The 24,205-nt window shown below is 39.0% G+C and overlaps 2 protein-coding genes across 3 annotated transcripts in view; both read right to left on the bottom strand.

Annotated features, from left to right (window-relative positions):
* Positions 1–12,725, bottom strand: part of dtx1 (deltex 1, E3 ubiquitin ligase) — a 34,279-nt gene extending 21,554 nt beyond the window's left edge. For both annotated transcript variants that reach the window (XM_077600238.1, XM_077600237.1), the window contains exons 1-2: positions 12,325–12,725; positions 11,552–12,068 (exon numbers count right to left, since the gene is read on the bottom strand). In XM_077600238.1, the coding sequence (XP_077456364.1) occupies positions 11,552–11,810 (259 nt within the window). In that variant the 5' untranslated portion in view covers positions 11,811–12,068; positions 12,325–12,725. The remainder of the gene's footprint in view (positions 1–11,551; positions 12,069–12,324) is intronic.
* A 1,012-nt stretch (positions 12,726–13,737) lies between these two features.
* On the bottom strand, positions 13,738–24,078 carry slc20a1a (solute carrier family 20 member 1a). The gene is made up of 12 exons (XM_077600802.1): positions 23,606–24,078; positions 21,415–21,455; positions 19,367–19,868; positions 19,136–19,276; positions 18,255–18,340; positions 17,984–18,080; positions 17,073–17,192; positions 16,800–16,985; positions 16,270–16,714; positions 15,147–15,332; positions 14,674–14,758; positions 13,738–14,607 (listed from the first exon to the last, which is right to left on the bottom strand). The coding sequence occupies exons 3-12, from the start codon at positions 19,701–19,703 to the stop codon at positions 14,452–14,454; spliced, it is 1,839 nt and encodes a 612-aa protein (XP_077456928.1). The 5' UTR covers positions 19,704–19,868; positions 21,415–21,455; positions 23,606–24,078; the 3' UTR covers positions 13,738–14,451.
* Positions 24,079–24,205: the final 127 nt, after the last annotated feature.

Here is a 24,205-nt window from a genome sequence, read left to right on the forward strand (position 1 = left end):
TAACCCCAGATTTTGTTATAGCTGCTCTCATAACATAATTTGCAATTGGTCCAAGGGCAGTCGTGCAGCCAAGCGTCCCAGCATGCCTTAACCTTCACAATTTGTAGATTCCGTGACTGTCCTCGCCGCTGACTCACGCTGTGCGGGTAAGACAACACGGCACATGTGCTGGCCTACCGGCGTATGCATGAACGCCTAAAAGACGCGTGTGCCGAGGGGATGTCCGCGGGTGAAAGCACATCTCTTGCATTTAAATTTCCCTGCGCCGCGTTGACTCATGTCATGAATTCTTAGATTGCACGTGTAAAAATGTGCACAAAGCAAACAATTCATTCCTTGGCACGTTCAATGTAAAATAGGTTTTTAGTTTAGGGTGCATTAAACTCTTCGATAAGTCAAGTCTTAAAGCGGGGGTGTCAAAGATACGGCCCGTGGGCCAAATTTGGCCCGCCACATCATTTTGTGTGGCCCGGGAAAGTAAATCATGAGTGCAGACTTTCTGTTTTAGGATCAAATTAAAATGAAGAGTATAGATGTATATAACATTTCCTGATTTTCCCCCTTTTAAATCAATAATTGTCATTTTTTAATCCATTTTTTTCTGTGTTTTTAGTTCAAAAATCATTTTGTAAGATCGAAAAATATTAAAAAACAGCTAAAATAAACATTGTTTTAGATCTATAAAAAAAACTTAATATTCAGGGCTTTTAATCCAGTTCTTTTAATCCATTTATAAAAAAAAATCTAAATTTTATAGCTAAAATGGTCCGGCCCAAGTAAAATCAAGTTGACGTTAAAGCGGCCCGCGAACCAACCCGAGTCTGACACCCTTGCGCTAGGGAGTCAGATCTGACCGGGTCCAGCCCACGGGAGTTCTAGTTGGCATGAATGTGGTCTGAAAACCCAACAGAGTTTGACACTGAATCAAAATATTAAAACTTTCCCACTCGTTCATAACACAGGCACGAGGATTGATTACGACATTGACAGTGTTATGCAAAACAGGCATTTGAGTCTGTATTTTGTTCATTTATTTTTGTAATATCCTCTCCTCACCACAATGCACCAAAGAGGCCTCGTTATTGGCAAACATTTTTTCCCTCAGACGCCAGCCAATTGATGACTACAGAGATTTTTAATTCTGGAGGAAATCCAGTTTGAAAGCCAAGCTGCCAAATAGAGAACAACATTTTTGAATATATATATATATATATATATATATATATATATATATATATATATATATATATAGATAGATATATACACATACATATATATCTACATCTACACATTTATATACATGTATATATACACATTTATATATATATATACATATATATACAAATATATACATATACATATATATATATACATATGTATATACACACATATACACATACATATACATATATACATATACACACATGCATATACATATATACATATACATATATACACACACATACATATATATATACACACAGATATATACACACATATATACACACACACATACATATACATACAACTACAGAAACACACATACACACTATATATATGTATATATATATATATATATATATATATATATATATATATATATATATATATATGTGTATGTGTGTTTCTGTAGTTGTATGTATATGTGTGTGTATATATGTATATGTATATATATCTTGGAGTTATGCGCGTACAATAACCTTGACGATTTATATGATTGAAAAAAAAAGATAATTAAGGTGAGATGGTAAGTGAGGCAGATGTACTCAAATTATTATTATTTTTTTAATGATTGCAATTCTTAGAAAGAGGTCACAAAATTGGATGGAGTTGCCTTTTGTAACATAATTATCTTTTAACCTTTGCTATAAGGATAGCACTTAATTTAAACATGTACTTACTCTTCCTATATTTTTGCTCAAAGAATATACAATTATTCGTCACCATTAGCAGCGGACTAGATCCAGCATATTACTACATTTTTCAAAACCGTAATATTCCACATTAGCCACTTTGTCATTTTTGTTTTCTCACCTTTTAAAGCCGCCATTAAGAATACAAAGAGCTGGAAAAAAAGCCGATGTTGTAAAAGTAATTTTGTAAAATGTTTCAGCCTTGAAGCTAACCTTGAATATTAGTTGATAAACCTTGATGGTGAGACATTGTTATTCTGCTAAGTGCTATCAAATAATCAAAATTGGAGTGCTTTGGCATTGAAGGAGGGCGGTGCAAGTACAAGTAGGGTCGTACTTTACCAAGGAGCCATGAAATGTGGAGACTATTTATGCACTTTCTGAAACGCTTATCCTCATAAGGCTCACGAGGGTGCTGGAGCCTATCCTAGCGAACCCCGGGCACTCCGATCATTCTAAAAATTCAGTTTGGTGAGATCGTCAATTGGAATTTAAACACTTACCGTATTTTATCGCATATTTGTCACTAAAAAAATGATGACTGATTTGACGGCTTATATGCGCATAAATCAGACTTGACGTGCACGAAACTGCAAGGTGACAAAGACGAAATGCCATAACGCAAGATAATGTGGCCGATTATTTCAAAATATAGAAAAGATAAACAGATAAAACGCTCAAAATGTATTTTGACGTCTATGAATGAAATTCAAGAAAAAAATGCATCTTGCATAAAATGTGAAAAATTCAGGGCACCATCTTTCCTAGGGATGACAAACGAGACCACAACGGACGCACTTCCTGGTTGTACTGCTCACCTGACTTCCTTTTTGAATTTGTCTCTAAGTTGTCTCTAAATCCATTTGTTTTCCTCCGTCGGTCATTGTGGGTTGAGTTTGCTCACTCTGGCTTTGACCCGCTTACTCTATCACTAGCCAATCATAGTTGGTGAAAGCGATGACGTATCCCTATGACTACGAGAAGGCAATGACGTATCCCTACAGCTGCGAGAAGGCCTGGTGTCACCAACTCGAATTCTGATTGGTTAAAGCAACAGTCTTATCGACGCTTGTTTAATGCAGCAGAGCCTGCAGAACTGATAGTGAAGGCCTTGAGGCAGATTTCTGACCCTGGCAACAAATAATGGCTGAAATGTGATTGGTTAAATGCTTCAATATGAAAACATACATCTGGAAGCAGCGCAACCAGGGGGGAAAAGCAATGAAAGGAAGCTAACAGACAATTTGGAATTATTTCATAAGTATTGATGGCCAAAATATAATATATGATTCAGATATTTCTTAGGCCAGCAGAGAAGGCCCGCCACTGGTCTAAGTGCAGGCAACACTCTTTTGGAATGTGCAATCCAGCAATTGATTTATACAGTATCTCAGAAATACCACTGCAAGGATTTTTATCAAAATTTTCCCTTCAAAGTTACACATTTGTACTCCCTATTAAAACCATGAATATGGAGGTGAAAACTGTGAATCAGGGGGCGGCTTATACGAGAGAAATTGTAAAATTCAACGATTTTAAGGCCATTTTAAGGGTACGGCTTATACGCGGAGGCGGCTAATATGCGAGAAAATACGGTAATCCATGGCATCGCTTAATGGCTAATTAATAAGAGATTGTATCGCAGTTCCTACCGACCGTCATATGTTTTCTGGCGAGTGTGAAACGCCGACTGCGTGAGCTCACACTGGGACAATGACACTTTTTCCAAAGCACCTTGGGCTTTAATTTTCGATGGGAGAATTAATCATGCCGCCTCTGTGCAGTCGCGGCCGGAGACTGGGGAAAAAAAAGTGTTTTCGATTGTCTACAACTGATGTCAACGCCGCTTGCATAAGTATAGTTTTGCTTTTCGGTTAAATGCGCATCGTGTAAATGTCGGACTGCAAACTGCCGTTGATCCAAAACACGACAAACGTCTGCTTTCTGTAAAAAAAAGAAGCTGATATGCTGGAAAAGCAGTGTAGTGGTAGGTCATTTTTGACAGGAGCATTTGTCACGATTGAAGCTCTATTCGTGTAAAAACAGGACCTTTGAAGTTCAAAGCGAGTGTGATGCGAGAAATTGAAAATGCAGCGTTTCACTGCGTGGACAAGACATTTGGAAAACAAATGCTAAGATTGCCATTGGAGGGCACAACAATACAAGTGATTTAAAGCAGAAGTAAACATCAGGGTGAAGAGAAAGTGAATTTAGTGGCACTAAACAAGCAATAAAACTAGCAGCTGAGAAAATACTATCTATCCTCAAAATGCAGATTTTTTTTTAACAAAATGCTAAGAGCCAATGAAAAATTCAGTCAACAACTATAACTATTTACAACGATAGTTTGAAATAAATGTATGAATACTTAAAAACATGCTTATGTTGTAGCCACTTTTGTACTTTTCCCATTTTTAAATGCAGAGAAAAGCTCAAATAACATTATATATATGTGTGTGTATGTGTGTATATATGAGTGTGTATATATATATGTATGTATATATATTTGTATATATGTATATATATGTATATATATATATAGTCATAGTATAGTTTTTTAGGTTTAATTTAGGGTAAAAATTAAACGAAAATGATCTGGTCGAAAAAAACCAAAGCTAAAATAATCAGATTGTTAACATGACAGGTGTCAAAGTGGGGGCCCGGGGGCCAAATCTGGCCCGCCGCATCATTTTGTGTGGCCAGGGAAAGTCAATCATTCTGTTTTAGGATCAAATTCAAATGAAGAGTATAGATGTATATTACATTTCCTGATTTTCCCCCTTTTAAATCAATAATTGTATTTTTTTAATCAATTTTTTCTGTGTTTTTAGTTCAAAAATCATTTTGTAAAATCTAAAAAATATAAAAACAGCAAAAATAAACATTGTTTTAGATCTACAAAAAACGAAATATTCAGGGCCTTTAATCCAGTTCATTTAATCCATTTATTAAAAAAAAAATCTAAATATTATATCTAAAATAGTCCGGCCCATGTGAAATCGAGTTGACGTTAAAGCGGCCCGCGAACCAACCCGAGTCTGACACCCTTGGTTAACATAATAGACTTAATCCTCCAATATACGGTTTGATAAAAGTACTATTTTTTTCCTAGAGAAACAGTCCAACTTACTGAAGCGTAACAAAATGAGCCCATTTAAAAATGGTGCTACGGCGTGGCTTTGTAACAGCAAGCAAACCTCCACGGCATTCTTTTTGCGCTGCCTTGGTTGTGGTCTGTCACTTCTCATCAGGAAAACGCTCCACTTCTCACTCTGTTCCTCTTCTCATCTCATCTCACCTCAGTCCCACTCCCCACCGCCCTTGTCTCTGCTACAAAACATGGCGCCGGTCCGCAAATCGTTGACGTCCAAGTGGAATCCGGCCAGCGCGTTTGGGCTCTTGTGACTTTGGCTAAGCATCACTTCATTTTCTGCTCAAGTCTTTGTCTTCAATGCAGGTCATGCGCAAGAACTAGTCATTAAATATATTCAAAATGATTGAAAATTTACAAAACTATCACTTAGCGTATTTTCCTGCATATTAGCCTCCTCTGCGTATAAGCCTCACCCTTAAAATTGCCTTAAAATGGTTGAATTTGACAATTTCTCTCGTATAAGCCGCCCCCTGATTCACAATTTTCACCCTCATATTCATGGTTTTAATAGGGAGTGCAAATGTGTTTATTTTGAAGGAAAAATCGTAAGAAAAATCATCGCAGGTGGTATTTCTGAGATACTGTATAAATCAATTGCTGGATCACACATTCCTAAAGGGTGTTGCTAGTACTTAGACAAATTCAAAAAGGAAGTCATGTGAGCAGTACAACCAGGAAGTGTGTCCGTAGCGGTCTCGTTTGTCAGCCCTAGGTATAATGGCGGCGCACTGAGCGAGCAATGGCAGGCACAATTGAGTTTTAAGCAAGGTATGGTTTATTTTTTTCTTGAATTTCATTCACACATCCAAATAAATTTTGTTAAGCATTTTTTTCGTCTATGTCACCTTGCAGTTTTGTGCATGTCAAGTCTAATTTGATCGTGAAAATTACTGTATTTTCTCGCATATAAGCCGTATTTGTCGCTAAAAAATAAGGACTGAATTGAGGGTACGGCCTATATGCGATCAAATTGGTACTCGGACGTTTGGTCGCCCGGACGTTTGGTCGCCCGGACGTTTGGTCGCCCGGACGTTTGGTCGCCTGGACGTTTGGTCGCCCGGACGTTTGGTCATTTTTTTTGCGACAAATACGGCTTATATGCGAGAAAATACAGTAATTTTCTGCTCAAGCCTTTGTCGTCAATGCAGTTCGCGTGCAAGAACCAGTCATAAAACATATTCACATTAATTTTTCTCATTTTTCTGACCCTTTTGGTGGTGATGTCGATTTTCCAGGACCCCCCACGGCCCTAATGAGAATAAATTGGTTCAGAAAATGACATGAGATATACTACACGGCAGGCAACGAGGTTATCTTCACCGGCAGCCAATTTGCCGTTGCCAAGGTACAGACATTTTTATCTCAACCATTATTAAATAAGGCGCATTTGTTTTCATCTCTTTCCAAGGCTTTGCTCAATATACTGCTTGATTTGTGAAGGAGCACAAAGCACGGTCTCTTAATACAAATTCAAATAGCAGATAGAACAAAAAGTGAAGCACCGTTTCCAGCTGCGTGAACACGGCGGAACAAACATCGTCTCTGTTCTCAAGACAAGATAAAGAAGCATAACTCAAATTAGAACCTGTCGCACCACCACACGCTCCCCAAAAAAACAACTGTGCGCAAAGGTTGAACATTTGCCCTCCAGACAACCTTGTAAACAACAAAAACAAATATTCTCAAGCATCTGCACTTACATACTTTTCTTGTATTGCATATAAGTCACGCTTCATGCTTTATTGGACTCAATGGTCACACGGTCCACTTGTTCAGCTCACGGCTGACAACCATGAGCACGTTGTTTGAGACCATTGTGGGTTCACGGATGCCTCTTATCGTAAGGATTGTTGACAGGAAGTGCCAGCTGCACAGATACCTAATGTGGGAGCTCAAGCTGGGATTTTTTTCCCATGCTAGATACAATTTAGAAACGAGGTTTGAGGAGGACTCTTTACAAAAAAAAATGCTGCCCCTCCTTAAAGTTGTATCTGCCTTTACTTTTGATGTATTACTTCTGCAAGGGAGGAACCACTAAGCAAGTCTTTTTTTTGTGGGTGTGACAGCGATACAAAGAAAAGTCTGAGCCTAGGAGCAATTTTTGCCGACAATACTAAATCCTGGTTCGGCCTCCTGAGAAAATCCTGCGTAAAAAAAAATGTAAAAAAAAATTAAAAAAACGAGACAACTCTACATAAAGACGTGTTTAATTAAGAAACACAGTGGTCATGGACCTCCCCGGGGATGCGTGGGTTTTCTCCGGGTACTCCGGTTTCCTCCCAGTTTCCAAAGACATGCATGGTAGGCCGTAAAAAAAACCCTCAGACAATTCTACATAAACATGTGTTTAATTAAGAAACCGAGTGGTCATAGACCTCTCTGGGCTTGCGTGGGTTTTCTCCGGGTACTCTGGTTTCCTCCCAGTTTCCAAAGACATGCATGGTAGGCCGTAAAACCCCCCCCAGACAATTCTACATAAAGATGTGTTTAATTAAGAAACAGAGTGATCATGGACCTCAGGGCTTGCGTGGGTTCTCTCCGGGTACTCCGGTTTTCTCAAGGTTTCCAAAGACATGCATGGTAGGCCGTAAAAAATAAAAAACCCAGACAACTCTACATAAAGATGTGTTTAATTAAGAAACTGAGTGATCATGGACCTCTGGGCTTGCGTGGGTTCTCTCCGGGTACTCCGGTTTTCTCAAGGTTTCCAAAGACATGCATGGTAGGCCGTAAAAAATAAAAAACCCAGACAACTCTACATAAAGACGTGTTTAATTAAGAAACAGAGAGGTCATGAACCTCCCCGGGCCTGCGTGGGTTCTCTCCGGGTACTCCGGTTTCCTCCCAGTTTCCAAAGACATGCATGGTAGGCCGTAAAAAAAAAATCTACATAAAGACGTGTTTAATTAAGAAACTGTGTTCATGAACCTTCCCAGGCTTGCGTGGTTTTTCTCCGGGTACTCCGGTTTCCTCCCAGTTTCCAAAGACATGAATGGTAAGCCGTAAAAAAATAAAATAGGGAGACGGTAACCGGCCTGCGGTCCGTCAGTCCTTCACGTGACAGGTTTATGGCGGCCGTGGGGGAAGGTAACACGCAGAACATCTCACAACAAGGAGCAATAAAACGTCAAGGCTCGGCGCTTGACTGGTAGTTGACAAATGGTAACTTGGCTCATTTTGCAGCCGACGCAGACACGCGTGGAGATTTTGTGCCCACAGCACAGAGTGACCAGATATAGTGTAAAAGTACAGATTGATACTCTTATTGATGCTCGCTACACTTTCGAGAGAAATGGGGTTTTCATCAGAAGAAATGCACCACAAGGAGAAATGTTTGGAATTTGTCAAAAGGGAATTGGAGTGTGTCATGAACAAAGTGACTATTTTAGGTCATTTAAAAAAGTGACATGTGAAGATTTTTGTTACTGTAGGCTACTATATCATATGTTTACAATCAATTTTATATTTTTTTCCATGATAAATTGTTTTATGAATACATAGAATCAGTTAAAACAGGATTAGAATCTGGCTACGCCCCCTATTAATTTAAATAGAATAAATAACTTTTTTTCCTTTTGTCTCTTTAATAAACATTTTAAAGAAAAATATTACATTTTTGATTTAAGGAAATTGAAAAGGGAAACATTGACCTATTTTTCTCCATTTTTTCCAATTAAAAAAAGCTAAAAATAACAAACTAGAAAATTAAATAGCATTAATAATTGTTTTCCTGTTCTCTCTTGAATAAACATTTTAAAGAAAAAGATTAGCAGTTTACATTTTTGATTTAAAGAAATTAAATAGGAAAATATTTACTTTTTTTTCCATTTTTTTCCAATTAAAAAAAGCTAAAAATAACAAACTAGAAAATTAAATAGTATTAATAATTGTTTTCCTGTTTTCTCTTGAATAAACATTTTAAAGAAAAAGATTAGCAGTTTACATTTTTGATTTACGATAATTAAAAAGGGAAAAATTTACATTTTTTCCCATTTTTTTCCAATTAAAAAAAAGGCTACAAATTAACAAACTAAGCTCAAAACTGTCAAAAATACCCAAAGATATTCACTATTAACTCAGATAGATGTCCGATTCTTTTAAACTGGAATGACTGGCAGTGAAGGCTAATTATTCAGTGCCATCAATGTCAATGTCGGTCTAATATCGGGGCAAAATGTACATAATCCAGAATACATCAACTCAGATTAAGGACACATTTTCTATCGCTCCTCGGATGTTACGTAGTATAAAAATTATCCCAGAGATCGGTTTTCCTTATCGGACAGTTTACGATATCGCACGAAACGATAAAGAAAAAGAATGAACATATAACGACCCTGAAAACAGAGACAAAATCCAAATAAACGACTCCGACAGAACGTACGTGGCTCGAGTGTAGCGAAGCGAAACCCCAAAACATCTGGCCGCGTTTAAAAAGGGAAACTCTCTTCTGTGAAAATTGCTCACAACCAAACAAAGACGGAGTAGGCTGGCTAGATTTTACTTTGAAGTGACATGTTGTGTGCTTTTATCATGTGATACATGTCAAAACTCCAAAATAAAAACTTGTCATCTTTTCCCAACGGAGCTACGTTCAACACATTAAAGGAAAATGATAAAAAGAACCGCAGTTCAAATAGTAATTATAGAGTTTAACTAAATCAGATGCTTATGTTTTTTTTTACTGGATGAATGTGCTTACTCTCCTCTAACGGGTTGCCCTTGGGCAAGGTCGCGTGGCGGCACGCCACGGACACATCTGAATGAATAAATGATTGCCGTCCCTTTTCATCTGGCCATCTCGTGGCGTGTGGACACTCCTAACTCAGATGTTCCAAAGCGGGCCGGGATGTCGAGGACTCCGGTTTGGTCCCTTGAACGTTACGTAAGACTTGTGTGGCTTGCACATCAAGGCTCGGTTCTAATCAGTCCCAAAGAGAGCTGATGTGACTTCATTTGTGAAGGAGGCGTGATTTGGCAAATGAGAGAGACGCTTCATCTTTTAACGACAGCGTGTGGGCCGGGCTAGCCACTAGGTCAAGGGTGTCAGACTCGGGTTGGTTCGCGGACAGCTTTAACGTCAACTTGATTTCACGTGGGCCGGACCATTTTAGATATAATATTTAGATTTTTTTAAAAATAAATGGATTAAAAGAACTGGATTAAAAGCCTTGAATATTCAGTTTTTTAATAGATCTAAAACAATGTTTATTTTAGCTTTTTTTAAATATATTTTTAGATTTTACTAAATGATTTTTGAACTAAAAACGCAGAAAAAATGGATTAAAAAATGACAATTATTGATTTATAAGGGGTAAAATCAGGAAATTTAATATACATCTATACTCTTCATTTTAATTTGATCCTAAAACAGAAAGTCGGCACTCATGATTTACTTTCCCGGGCCACACAAAATGATGCGGCGGGCCAAATTTGGCCCGCGGGCCGCCACTTTGACACATGTGCATTAGATGGAGCTGTAGTAGTATAGTAAAAATGGAGGTTTGTGTTATGCATTCGCTAGATGGAGCTGTTTCACAATTGGTAGTAGTAGTTGTTTTAGACATACACTAGGTAAACCTGTAGTAGTAGTAATAGGGGGCGTTATACATCCACTAGATGAAGCTGTATTAGTAGTAGAAATAGAGGTTTGTGTTATGCATTCACTAGATGGCACTGTTTTAGAATTGGTAGTAGTAGTTATTTTATACATGCACGAGATAAAGCTGTAGTAGTGGTAATAGGGGCTGTTATACATCCCCTAGGTGGAGCTGTAGTAGTAGTAGCAGTAATAGGGGATTGTGTTTTACATTCACTAGATGGAGCTGTTTTAGAATTGGGAGTAGTAGTTTTTTTTATACATATACTAGATAAAGCTGTAGTAATAACATGGGGTTGTGTTATACATCCACTAGGTGAAGCTGTAGTTGTAGAAATTGGGGGTTGTGTTATGCATCCATTAGATGAAGCTGTAATAGTAGTAACAGTAATAGGGGATTGTGTTTTACATTCACTAGATGGAGCTGTTTTAGAATTGGGAGTAGTAGTTGTTTTATACATACATTAGATAAAGCTGTAGTAGTAATAGGGGGTTGTGTTATACATCCACTAGGTGAAGCTGTAGTAGTAGAAATTGGGGGTTGTGTTATGCATCCACTAGATTGGAACTGTAGTAGTAATAGTAGTAGTGGCGATTAGTGGTTGTGGCTCCGCTAAAGGGAATTTCATACAATGATTAACCAATATTGATCAATAAATAAGGCGCATCTGATTATAAGGTGCACAATTTTTTAGAAAATTGAAGATTTTTAGTTGCATCTTATAGTGCGGAAAATACAGTATTTAAAAAAAAAAAGACAGAAAAGGAATGTTCAAAATCCCTTAGAACATATTTTTTTCCTGCATTCTAAATGGTTCGAAGAACCGCATTGCATTCTTGAGCACTAACAACAAAAGACAATGGATGAATCTTACGGTCACTTACCCGTGTCCTGTCGAAACTGATGCATGGACTGCAAGTCGATGACGTAAGGAGCTAGCTGTCCGTCCACCTGACCCAGCACGACAGTTCCTCGGGCGTCCCCCTTGAGGACGTTCTCAATATGGTGGCACACCGCTGCGCCGTAGGGCCTCCATCGCCCGTGTTCGTTCATCCACTCCCAGACCACCACTCTCGCCAGGTTCTGCGGTGGGTATCCCAGCCCATTGGCAGGTAGCAGCAAGCCCGAACCGGGGCGAGCCATTGTCCTTTGCGGGCTAGACCGAGAACCACCTGTCAATCAAACCTCACCACGAACCTTGTCATCAGCACCAGACTGAAAACGTCAGTTCTCCGTTTTTCACAAAGTCATAGCCTTCCACCCGGCTGTTTGTGATTTGCTGTCTTCTCCTAGATCGACCGAGTAGAAGCCCCCCCGGGGTCCAAAGTGGCAGATGTTGATAAGGGGGCTGCAGAGGCTCCTCCCCCTCATGAGCAGGTAAACACGGGAAGGGGGAATTTCCTGTAATAATGACAAATAGGTGAATATGATGAGTTATGTTGATTTTTTTTTTTAAAACGCGGCTGGAATCCTATATGAGATCCACTGTTTATACTTCAGAATCGATACTATCACGAGTTTAGCAAAGAAAATATCATCTCGCCAAGGGATTGGAAGTATAATTTCATGGAAATTTACCCCAGGCGACATTTGTGTATCATATTCGGCTCATTTAGCATGCAGTGTCATTAGGTTGAATGGATGATGTCGTACAAACCTGTAGGCTGCAGATGTGGTGATTCACATCTGCCAAACAGTCGCTACATTTCCCCGGACCCGGTTGGATGAAACGAGAGGGGAAATGAAAGATAATCCAGGAGAAATCGGAGCTTTCGAATTGGTGATGTGGAAGCGTGAGACGGTTTTCTACAAGCACGCGCCGCAACAGCCGTCCAACACCAAAAACGGGAGAAGCAGAAGAAGAGAGAGAGGAAAAAAAAGAAAAAAACAGACGTCGCTTCTTCAGTGTCGTTTGTCTGTTTGGCCTGTTTAGTTTTTTTCGACGTGACAAGATAACATTTGAGGAGATCAATCCAGACGTCGTCACATTTTCAACCATCAAACAATTAAAACGCTGATGGCTGAGCGCACCTGTATGGCGAGTCGTGGAAAATTCACCCAAGCTGACCGTAAGGATGAACTAAGTTCCGGTGTCGTGTTTCAAAATAAAAGCACAATTGACTTCAATGTGTTTTGTCATTTTTTTATATCTTTAAACTATATACGGTATAATCTAATGGTGTTTTTAACAATTTCAGGGTCAATGTAGTCAGTTTGGTGGACAGACATTAAAACTTTTGACTCTTAGTACTTGATAAGTTTATGTTTTTGGTCATGATTAATTTTTATTGTTATTTTTATTTGATTAAAATTATAAATGTTATAAAAGCTAAATTAATTCAATGAATAAAAACAGAAATCGCCTTAAGTAAGTTTATTTTTCTGATCACATTGAACTCATCCCACGCCAAAGACTGCAATAGACGTCCATTTTTTTGTTTTACTCGAAAACTGCATCTTCCATTATTATTGATGTACAATTTTCCCTGAGAATGAACGTTAGCCTCTCCCAGTCAAAATGGATTGGACGTCTCACCCCGTCAATGGTAGCCAATGAGTTAAAAGAGCATTTAAAAAAAAAAAGCATAATTCATGCATGACAGGAAAAAAAAAGAACTCTCACTCTTGGTTTCAAGTTTGTGTATGCGTGTGCGTGTGTGCTGGATATAAATCAGCATGAGACTGAAGTGCTTATCTCCCAAAAATATGAATAATGCATAAAGTACATGCATAAATACGTATCAAAAGAGAATGAGACCAATTGAGTGGCATGGGAAATTATGTAATGCCACTTTTGGTTTTCTCTCAGTCATTTCATAAGAAACAGCAATGAGAACACAGTGATTATTTAAAATTCAAAAATTAAACCATTTTTTCTCTCATTGTATGTTATTGTCTCATTATGTGTACATTGTGTGATATATTCCTCAATTTGACTGGCAGTAAATCCAAGGGAAGTCAGCTGGAGCAGGAAAAAACTCATTTGTGACCTTAATGAGGAAAATGAAAATGGATGGATAAAAATAATTGCCTAATTGGAATCACACTGGGTCAAGTTCACTTTTAATGAAAAAGAAAGAGTATGCTTTACAATAGTTCTTCATGGAGTTGTCAGCCAACATTTTGAGAAAAATAAGTAGGGTTTATATACCCAAATTTTATTTGAAAGATATTATAGTACTCACTTTTACACGCACATCATTTTTTACCAGTAGCGACAGTTTTGTTGGCAATGCATCACTACCCTCTAGTGGACATATGAATAACACACATCAGTCATGTGATGAATAATCGTGTTTTTGGGCGGAGCGAAAGCCTTTACAATATATATTTTTTAATTTTCAAATTCTATACGCATCGCACCGTATTTGAAATTTAAAAAACGAGATATTTTCAACAGTTATCGATCAGTCTTTGCTATATTTGTTGTAGGAAACATTTTTACTGTTCCCCACAATGCAGTTTAAAATCAAAATAATATAAATATAGTTGACATACCTCCGTGACATTTTTAACCCAAACTTCTGCTCAATTTGATCTCAAGAATAGAATAGAATATTACAATATATACTGTACATATGGCCCTTTAAAAGTGGTCATACGGAGTATCTCACTCTAACACTGTGAATACATTGTATTTTGTTTTATATATTTTCCTTCCTTTGCATTTTTCAATATAAAATGACAATCAATGTCAATAATAGCAACATACATTAGTTGTTCTTCCAATATGTGAGCATTTTTCTGCCGAATGAGGTATTAATGCTCTTACTGAAGATTCTGATTAAAGAATGACATAAATGAAGAGCGCCATAATAGCAGCACTGATAAGACCTGAGATAGGGACAGTGACAAACCAGGCCATAAATATATTCCGGAACAAATGCCAATCCACCGATTTCCTGGAACGCAGCCATCCCACGGCGACCACGGATCCGACCTGCGTTCAAATATGGCGATCCGTCACAAAGTACTGTATTCAAACACGGATTTTCTCCATCATTACCTTGCAGTGTGTCGTGCTGACAGGAAGGCCAACATTAGACGCCACGACAACCGTTAGCGCGGAGGCCAGCTCGATGCTGAAGCCGCTAAAATGGAACATAATACGGAAAATATAATTTCACAGGTTCATATAATGTAAGTGGGCACCCGGCGGATGAGTGGTTAGCGCATCGGCCTCACGGTGGGTGACGTGGGTTCAAATCCAGGTCGGTTCCACCTGTGTGGCGTTTGCATGTTCGCCCCGGGCCTGCGTGGGTTTTCTCCGGGTACTCCGGTTTCCTCCCACATTCCAAAGACATGCATGGTAGGCTGATTGGACACTCTAAATTGCCCCTAGCTACGAGTGATTGGTTGTTTGTCTCATTGTGCCCTGTGATTGGCTAGCCACCAATTCAGGGTGTCCCCCACCTGTGGACCGAAGTCAGCTGGGATAGGCTCCAGCACCCCAAGCCAGATATTCTTTTCATACTGTACCTAGATGGTGTGATGGGCGTAAGATCTTTTCCCATGGTCTGGATCACCCTGCGGCCCCAAACCCAAAGTCCCATGCAAATGCCCACTCCTCCATATAGAAGTAGCCAGATGGGTGTTGGTGCATTTGAAGTAACGGCACCACTTTGGTACAAAAGCCAGAGGGCCACAAGTGGACCAATGGCATTGCTAGAAAGAGAAATATATTATTGTGATGATTCATTTTACATACAGACATTTTTGGTGCTGGAGTCTATTCCAGGTATAATCAATCAATGTATTTTGTTGCTGGTATTTACTAGTTTGTTTTGTCATGCTGACGCATAAAAACGCTTCAGTTTCCCCAAAAGGTTTGTTGTTATGATTGTGAAACCTCAAAATGTCACTTTTCTTTACTCTGTTACTTTTTAAAGATATTTTCTGGTTATAGCTGCACATTTTTTCCTTTTTTTTAGTCTTAGAAGTTACATTCAACACATATTTTCTGCATTGCCATGACGTAAAATGGGAATTTTGCTATTTTGAAAATAGCCTCTCCTGCTGGTGCCCATAGTGAGCTGGACTAGGCTTTAGCACCCCCCACGACCCTTGTGAGGATAAGCGGTTCACAAAATGAATGATTGAATGACTATAGCTGCTAATTTTAGCAAAACATTTCATTCATTTTAATTAGTTTGGTCCCTGGAAACACAAATTAAATGATTAAAAGCCAGATAAAAACATAACATCGGTCCTTTGAGGTTATATTATAAATTTCTTTTAAAAATCATGCATTTGGTTTGATGCATTTTGAGTAGTGTTCAATTAAATCCAGCTTATGACATCATGTTTGTAGATGTTGAATTGACCACCAAAAGCCTGTTATGTTAAAAAAAAAATATTTTTTAGGCTATATTAGGAAAAAAACTGCTATTTAGCCTGCTGTTCTCCATTTTACTAGGGTTACTTTAAATTATGTTTGTTCTTAGTTTCAGATCAAATAAAAAATGACTGTCAAAAATGCGACTTATAGTCCAGTGCACGGCTTATACTCGAGTGCGATTTATAGTCCCAAAATGCATGTGTGTGTAGCTTACTTGTACAATTCTAAATCAATGCGTTAAATGACTGGCACTTCCCATTTTACCTGACGTCATTGCCGCCATGTGCAAAGGAGCCAAAGCACGCCGTTAGTATCTGAAGGAACTGAAAAAGGGCGGAAACAACGGGTGGGTCAAGCTCCAGCTCATCATCTTCGGGAGGGTGCTCCTGGTTGCCGTCCTTGACGGAACCTCCTTTGGTCAGAGTCGAATCGTAGCTAGTGTAGCTGTCCAGTCTGGATCTCCTTCTCCATTCGTCGTTGTTCTTGGTTTCTCCTTGGATGCCGTAGATGGCCAAAGTGTAGGAGGTGTAGCTGTTATTTCGCCGAATGGGACGTTCCTCCGTGTCACTGTCGCCGATGCAGTCGCCCAACTTGGCCATGTGTAGCTTGTGCAGCAAGTCCTTGTGAAGACTCGAGTCCTTCTGGACGGCGTGCAATCGTCCGCTTTGGGGGTCGCTGATCATCATGGGACCGGCGTTGCTATCGAGTCCTGCAAACGTAGACCGGAACATCTCAGTTTTTGTCACTTGGTCTGAGTGATTTGAGGAATTCAAAGACGATGTGATCTTTCCCACCATTGTTGGCATGCAAGTCTTTGACCTCCTTGTCGAGGTCGGCTTCTTCTGAGCCGCCGAGTTTGAAGGCAACGTTTTGGGAGTATGACGGAGGGCTCTGAGGTTCCGGGTCCCGGGGTCTCGACGTGGTTTCGTGTGCGGTCATCTCCATCAGAGGGGTCTCACAGGGAGGGGGGACAAGTTTTTCTGTTCAAAAAGCGCAGAAGAAGAAGTTTTCACCCACGTCGACACAAAACGCGGCTGTGTTTTATATCTAAAAAAGAAATGACTCACGTTTGATTTTCCTCTTCAGGCGTGGACAGGCAACGAACCAAACCACCAATGCTGTGATGACGGCGCATCCAAGTGAGATGCATAACATGCACCACCATGGCACCCTGTCAAATCCCAGCACTGCAAAAATACGGGAAAAAACATGTTGTATGTAACCGGATCTTTTTTTTAATTCACAAAAAATGCTGTTTGCTCCCGAAAGTCAAAGTGATATTTTTTTTAAATTGCGAGTGTGTTTCATTTTTTTTAGATCAAGGTCAAAGAAGGGATGCTTTTTGACAGAAAATACAGTATTTGAAACAAAAATCAAAAATTAAACGGTATCTTTTAACATTACATAAGCAAAATTGTGTTTCAACCAAGCTGCTAAACGGTAACATATATCCACTCATAGCTTATACTTAAGAGAATTGATCAGACATTTAGTTGTAAATTAGTGAACAGTCTGCTGACAACAATATGAGTAACCGTACACTAATCTACAACAGAAGTATTTGCAGTACTCTGATAAGATAATAAATAGTATGTTCAGGGTACCAGACAGATAACATTGCACATATCATTCCATTTTTTTCTCTTCATTTCAGAAATAGGTCAGCAAAATTATAGAAAATACATTTTTCTGACTGACTTATTTGATCTAATAAACAAATGCAGGTTAACAAAAAAAATACTGTATATTAAGTACACACAAGTGTCCTGAAATTAGCTCTGGAAGATGATTGGATTACAAAAAGTGTGTTTTCTGCACCCATCTGATGCCTGCACCCCCCCATACTTGGTCAACGGTTTTGATGTTTGGTGCCTAGTGATAAGTGCGTCTGTAAAAAGAGGGCCCCTCCTTTTTTTTGTTCACTGCCGGAATTATGATTTATCATATCTGGCGTTGTCGGGGGTCCAAATTCACTTACTTGGTGCTCCTGTAAACATGATGGAGAACTGGTTGACGCCCACCGTGAAGGCGTAGAACACTGGAAGAGTTCGGAGGCCGTTGGGGAGCGGGTCAGCCTATCCCATTTGAAGACATTAATGCTTTTTTTTTTTAAATGTCCAAGTAGTCAATGTTCTATCGTCAGACTAAAAATGTTGCGCAATAATAATTTGCCATAGAAACAAACTATTTGACTGCAGTTTTGCTACTGCGAGCATGACAACCGAACAGATTGAAAAGATGAACCTCACCTTGGAAAGAATGCATTTGCGGATAAAGCAAAAGAGAATCCCTGACAAGATGCCGGACAGCATTGGTGATAAGAACCAGGAAGCCACTGTACAAAAAAATAAAAATAAAATGATAATAATAACATGTACAATTCACATTTTGGGGCGGCCCGGCAGCTGAGTGGTTAGCGCTTTGGCCTCAGAGTGGGAGTCTTGGATTCAAAACCAGGTCGGTCCACCGGTGTCGTGACCGGACGTTTCGTCGAAAGACGTTTGGTCGACCGGACGTTTGGTAGAACGGACGTTTGGTCGCCAGGTTCGCTCGCTGTCAAATTATGACAGAGTTTACTGTTGATATTTTGATATTAGATAGATATTTAGATATTAAACTCTCTCTCTCTCATGATTATAATTTTGAGAGCTGGTTTCAACAGTAACAACCCGGTGACCAAACGTCCGTTCGACCAAACGTCCGTTCTACCAAACGTCCGTTCTACCAAACGTCCGTTCTACCAAACGTCCGTTCTACCAAACGTCCGTTCTACCAAACGTCCGTTCTACCAAACGTCCGGTCACGACACCGGTGTGGAGTTTGCATGTTCTCCTTGGGCCTGCGTAGGTTTTCTCCGGGTACTCCGGTTTCCTCCCACATTCCAAAGACATGCACGTTAGGCTGATTGGACACTCTAAATTGCCCCTAGCTACGAGTCATTGGTTGTTTGTCTCCTTGTGCCCTGTGATTGGCTGGCCACCAATTCAGTGTGTCAGCTGGGATAGGCTCCAGCACCCCCCTGCGACCACAGTAAGGATAAAGCGGTTCAGAAAATAAGATTCACATTTGATTGGGACATCCGGAATGTCGGCAAAAACAAAAACTTTTGAAAACGTATGAAACTACTCGCCTATGCGGAGAAGCTCCACCCACTTGACCCCATGGTGACCTCTGGCTACCATGGAGAAACCTATTGTGGCCCCGACAATGCAGTGAGTTCCGGAAATGGGGAGCCTCAGAAACGACGCCGTCAGCTGCCACACAGCAGAACCTGTCAAAAAACAAAATAAAGCACGATTCCTCCATTTTTTTTCTCTTTCTCAAATTCAGCTCAAACGACCAATCAAAAGACGGCGCTTACCACACATGGCACTGATCGACCCCGCCATGAGGACGTGCTCGGAGCCGTTGTACATCTGCACGTCGATGATGCCGTTCCGGATCGTCTCGCTGACTTTGGCCCCCAACAGGACGGACCCCGCCGTCTCGAAGATGGAGGCCAGGACGCAAGCCTGTCGCAAGGTGACCACCCCGGATCCCACCGCCGTGCCGAAGGAGTTGGCCACGTCGTTGGCTCCCACGGAAAACGCCAAGACGAAGGCAATTACGAAGCCCAGAATCAAGAGCCACAAGTAACCGGACATGTCCGACTCGGACATGGGGGTCATTATGGGGGTGACGGTGTCGCTTGAATCCATCGGAGGGAACCGAGTAAGCTACGATTGGACGACTGAGATGAAAAATAACGATGCGGGGTCGTTATTTTTTGCTAAGTGAGCATTGTTTGTGCGTAGGAATACAAGCAATTGGGGAAGATATCTTGGAGAACATCCATTATGACGGCAAACCAGTGGTGAGATGTGCTGCAAAAATGAAGTAAAACATCAGCATAATGTGAAATATGGCGTACATAAAGCGCGTTCAACACTACGAGAATACGTTCTATGCGTAGTAAATTGTGTTTTTCGTGTAAATTTGCAATTATCAGCAATTCTAGTTCTTGAAACACATTAACAATGCATTTTGATATGCACTATAATCGCGATTGTGATTTGTTTCATATTTCAAGTCCGCCACTATTCTCAACCAATCAGGAGTCAGCATACATTCTGATTGGGTGTTTACTGTCTAAACATAACAAGAGGTGGGAAGAACGTGCGTGATTGATTTGGTGCGATAACTTAAAAAATATCAGACGCGGATGCGTATAGTAATATATCAATGTTAAGTACTTATAGATCACTTGTGTCAAAGTGGCGGCCCGGGGGCCAAATCTGGCCCGCCGTGTCATTTTGTGTGGCCCGGGAAAGTAAATGATGAGTGACGACTTTCTGTTTTAGGATCAAATTAAAATGAAGAGTATAGATGTATATTAAACTTCCTGATTTTCCCCCCTTTTAAATCAATAATAGTAATTTTTTTCTGTGTTTTTAGTTCAAAAATCATTTTGTAAAATCTAAAAATATATATAAAAAAAGCTAAAATAAACATTGTTTTAGATCTATAAAAAAACGGAATATTCAGGGCTTTTAATCTAATTAATTAAAAAAAAATCTAAATATTATATCTAAAATGGTCCGGCCCACATGAAATCAAGTTGACGTTAAATCCCGAGTCTGACACCCCTGTTATAGATGGACGTGGAAAATGTAGACTGTGATTGGACAGCAGGCACCCAATAAGAATTTGCCTTGCATCCCAACTCCGGATTGGTGAATATTGGAAAACCTGAAACACGAAATGAATCGCGTGAAGTACGTATAATAAATGTACGCTTCAAACACGTGCGCGTATGGAATTGCGACATGAATCTAACGCCATATAATACTTATTCTTCACCAAACAACTTTTCCAGGCCACACAAAAGTATATTTCCTTCATAATATTGGATAGGTTTCCTCAAGATGGCATTTAGTTTTGAGCAGCTAAAAAGATGAATTATCAATCAGTAGAAGAGAAAATGCCTGATATTAAATGACATTACTTACGAGAGGAATATTAATAGCAAAAAGTGCCGTGTTATTTATTCAAGCAGACTCGGCTGCGGTACATCAGGACACGCTTCTGATTTCAGTTGGCGGAACGCACTCGAAGTAACACAAAAAAAAACCAAAACAATCTGAATGCTAAAAGACATCATTTGACATTCGACTTGATTGACATTTCCACCATCAAACAATACTGCAATTCTTCTTTTTATCACTTTACTGCCATTGTGCATTTGAATTACAAAGAAAGCTCAATATTGCTTAATAACTGTTTTTCTCCCCTTGCCAAAAGTCACGATTTAAGACTAGTCGCCATCACTTTGGAAAATAGTGGCATTTTAATCTCCTGAGCTTTTCTTGCATAACTCTAGCAACAAAAAAATGTAAGCACCCAATGAGAAAACAGTTTTTACTCACTCACTTTTGCGCCACTGCCAAGGAGGAAAAGTTTACGCCGTCCCACTGCAAACAAGCAACAAACAATGGATTATTAGAAGGTTTCCACCGCACGGCTGTTTATATAAGCAGCAGGTTGAGTGCCCGCCCGCTCTGTGGTCATAAGACTCATTTTTTTGCCTCTTTGTTTGCACGGTAGCAAAAAAAAAAGCAGGGGTCTTAAAGGAATATATGTGGGAAACTGCAATTTATTTCCAGTGGCTTTTATGGGTTAAAATAAAATGCAATTTTTCATTAATTTCCAGGACTATTATAGTGCACTTTTTTTGCTAGTTATGTTGTTTTTCTATACAAAACTGTTATAGTAGTACATGTAAACTGCTGATCTGCATTTTATTATGGTCACTTTATAGTATGTTTGGTCATGTTTCGGATAAAATGTCAAAAATTTACTTCCCAAATGCCATTTATGCTCATGTTTTATTTATATATATATATATATATATATATATATATATATATATTTGTAATTAAAAAAAAATTAAATAAAAAATAACAAATATGTATATATGTGTATATATATATATATATATATATATATATATATATATATATATATATATATATATATATATATATATATATATTTTAAATTTATTAATTAATTCTTCATTGTGTATATTTTGGCTGCTGCGACTTATAGTACAAAAATGTCTTTCACAAAAATAAAAACTTAAATAACTTTGTATGCAGATTGCGTGTTAGATTTCCGTTTTAAATTGTACTTTTTAGTTTAATAGCATCACTTAAATTAAAAAAAAATCACCTTCTTGCATGCGGTGTGTCAGCAAAAATGCGCTTGTTTCCGATATGTTGTTTTGCCTCACTGCCTCCATATTTGCTGATCGCTTCCTTCTTATTAATCATTACGGTATGGCCTCTTTTACAATTTAACCATGTAAAAAAAAATACTAATTGAGTTAAGTTTTAATACGACGACATGGTGGAAAAGTTTGTCAGGCATTTCCAGATGACTTCCTATTGCTTTTGGGGCATTTTAAGACCCCATGGGCCGGATTGGACCCCTTGGCCGGCCACTTCTAGCCCACGGGCTGCATCTTTGACATCTTGCTTTAAATCATCCTTTGGTACGAGTTGGCCAGAATTGGCTCCAGCACCCCTGGCTCGAAAAATGAATGAATTTCAATCTCATTATACTCATGTATAATGACAATTAAAGCATTCATTTCAATCCCATAATCCATTGGGTTTTTCAGTATTAATACCAAACTCTAACTAATTCCACCCTTGCAATTGATGTATTTGGCCTCTAGATGACGCTAGTCCCTACTCACTATCCTTAGGGCAACTCATAATCCTAGTAAGCACCAATTTGAACACATTCTTGATCCAGTCCATTATAATTTATAATAATAATGTATTATTTCAATATAGACTTGACTTTAGGAGAATGATATTTAATTATATTTCATAAACTGACACGTCACTCACGAGACAAAACCAAAAAGAAACCAAGTCCAAAAAGAAACCCTACAAAAACCCTTTTGAGCATGACCAAAAATTGAAGTCCAGGCAAGATAGGGCATGCAAATAAGTAACCGAAGCGTGCGGCTCATTCTCAAACCCAACCCTAACCATTCCCTGTCTTTCCTACCGGCCCTCCCTCCCTCCTTTCCCTTGCCAAACAGGATCTGTAGGATCTCACAGTCATTTTCTCAGGAGACAGGAATGTCAGAACGCAGTGCATGTTTGAACACGCAGGCTACATTCCCGTCAATATACAGTAAAAAAAGCCCCTTTTGTTGCTCACCCTTTTTTTATTATACGGCAACCTCTCATTATTATCCACAAAGGGCGCCCCGGATGTGCGACAGACGTATACTGACTCACTTCACCTTGTCTGAAGTGCTGCCCATCCCACTTCAAGCAACATCACAAAACTAATATTCCTCAAATTCATATATTTTGGCTTCATATAATGTTTCCCCCAAATTGGGTCAGATGCTATGTGTGTTAAGAACACAAAAAGTAGCGTTTCGGGTCTTATTTACATGTTTATTTATTGCAAATGTTTAAAAACGTTTCTTTTGCATAACAAATGTAGAGACAATATCACTCATAAAATATAGGCCTGTCAGGTAAACCACCAAAGATGAAATGTATATAAATATAACAAAATGAAATGAAACACTCACTCATTTTCCATGCCGCTTTTCCTCCCCGGGGGTGCTGGAGCCTATCCCAGCCAACTACAGCCGAGGCCAGCTAATCGCAGAGCGCAAAAAGACAAACGACCAATTAAGCAAATACTCCCACCTGGGGACAATTTAGAGCACAGGTGTCAAAGTGGTGTTCCACGGGCCAAAACTGGCCCACTTCCTCATTTGGTACGGCCCGAGAAAGAAAATGATAAGTGCCGACTTTCCATTTTATAATCAAATTCAAATAAAATTATAGATGTACAGGGAATATTTCCTGTGTTTCCCCTTTTTTAATCAATAATTGGAGAAGATTTGTACTCATTTTAATGTCCAAAAAAAGATCTATTGATCGGTATGATCAGAAAGCTGTCAATTTATAATCGATTATTTTTGGCAGCCTAGTTGAAATACATACAACGTGGCCTGTGACAAAAAATGACTGATTTAGAGCAGGGGTGTCAGACTCGGGTTGGGTTTTTTTCTATAAATGGATTAAAAGAACTGGATTAAAATCCCTGAATATTCATTTTTTTATAGATCTAAAACAATGTTTATTTTAAGTTTTTTAAATATATTTTTAGATTTTACAAAATG

This window comes from Stigmatopora argus, chromosome 5 (assembly GCF_051989625.1).
Source record: "Stigmatopora argus isolate UIUO_Sarg chromosome 5, RoL_Sarg_1.0, whole genome shotgun sequence".
Taxonomy (NCBI): domain Eukaryota; kingdom Metazoa; phylum Chordata; class Actinopteri; order Syngnathiformes; family Syngnathidae; genus Stigmatopora; species Stigmatopora argus.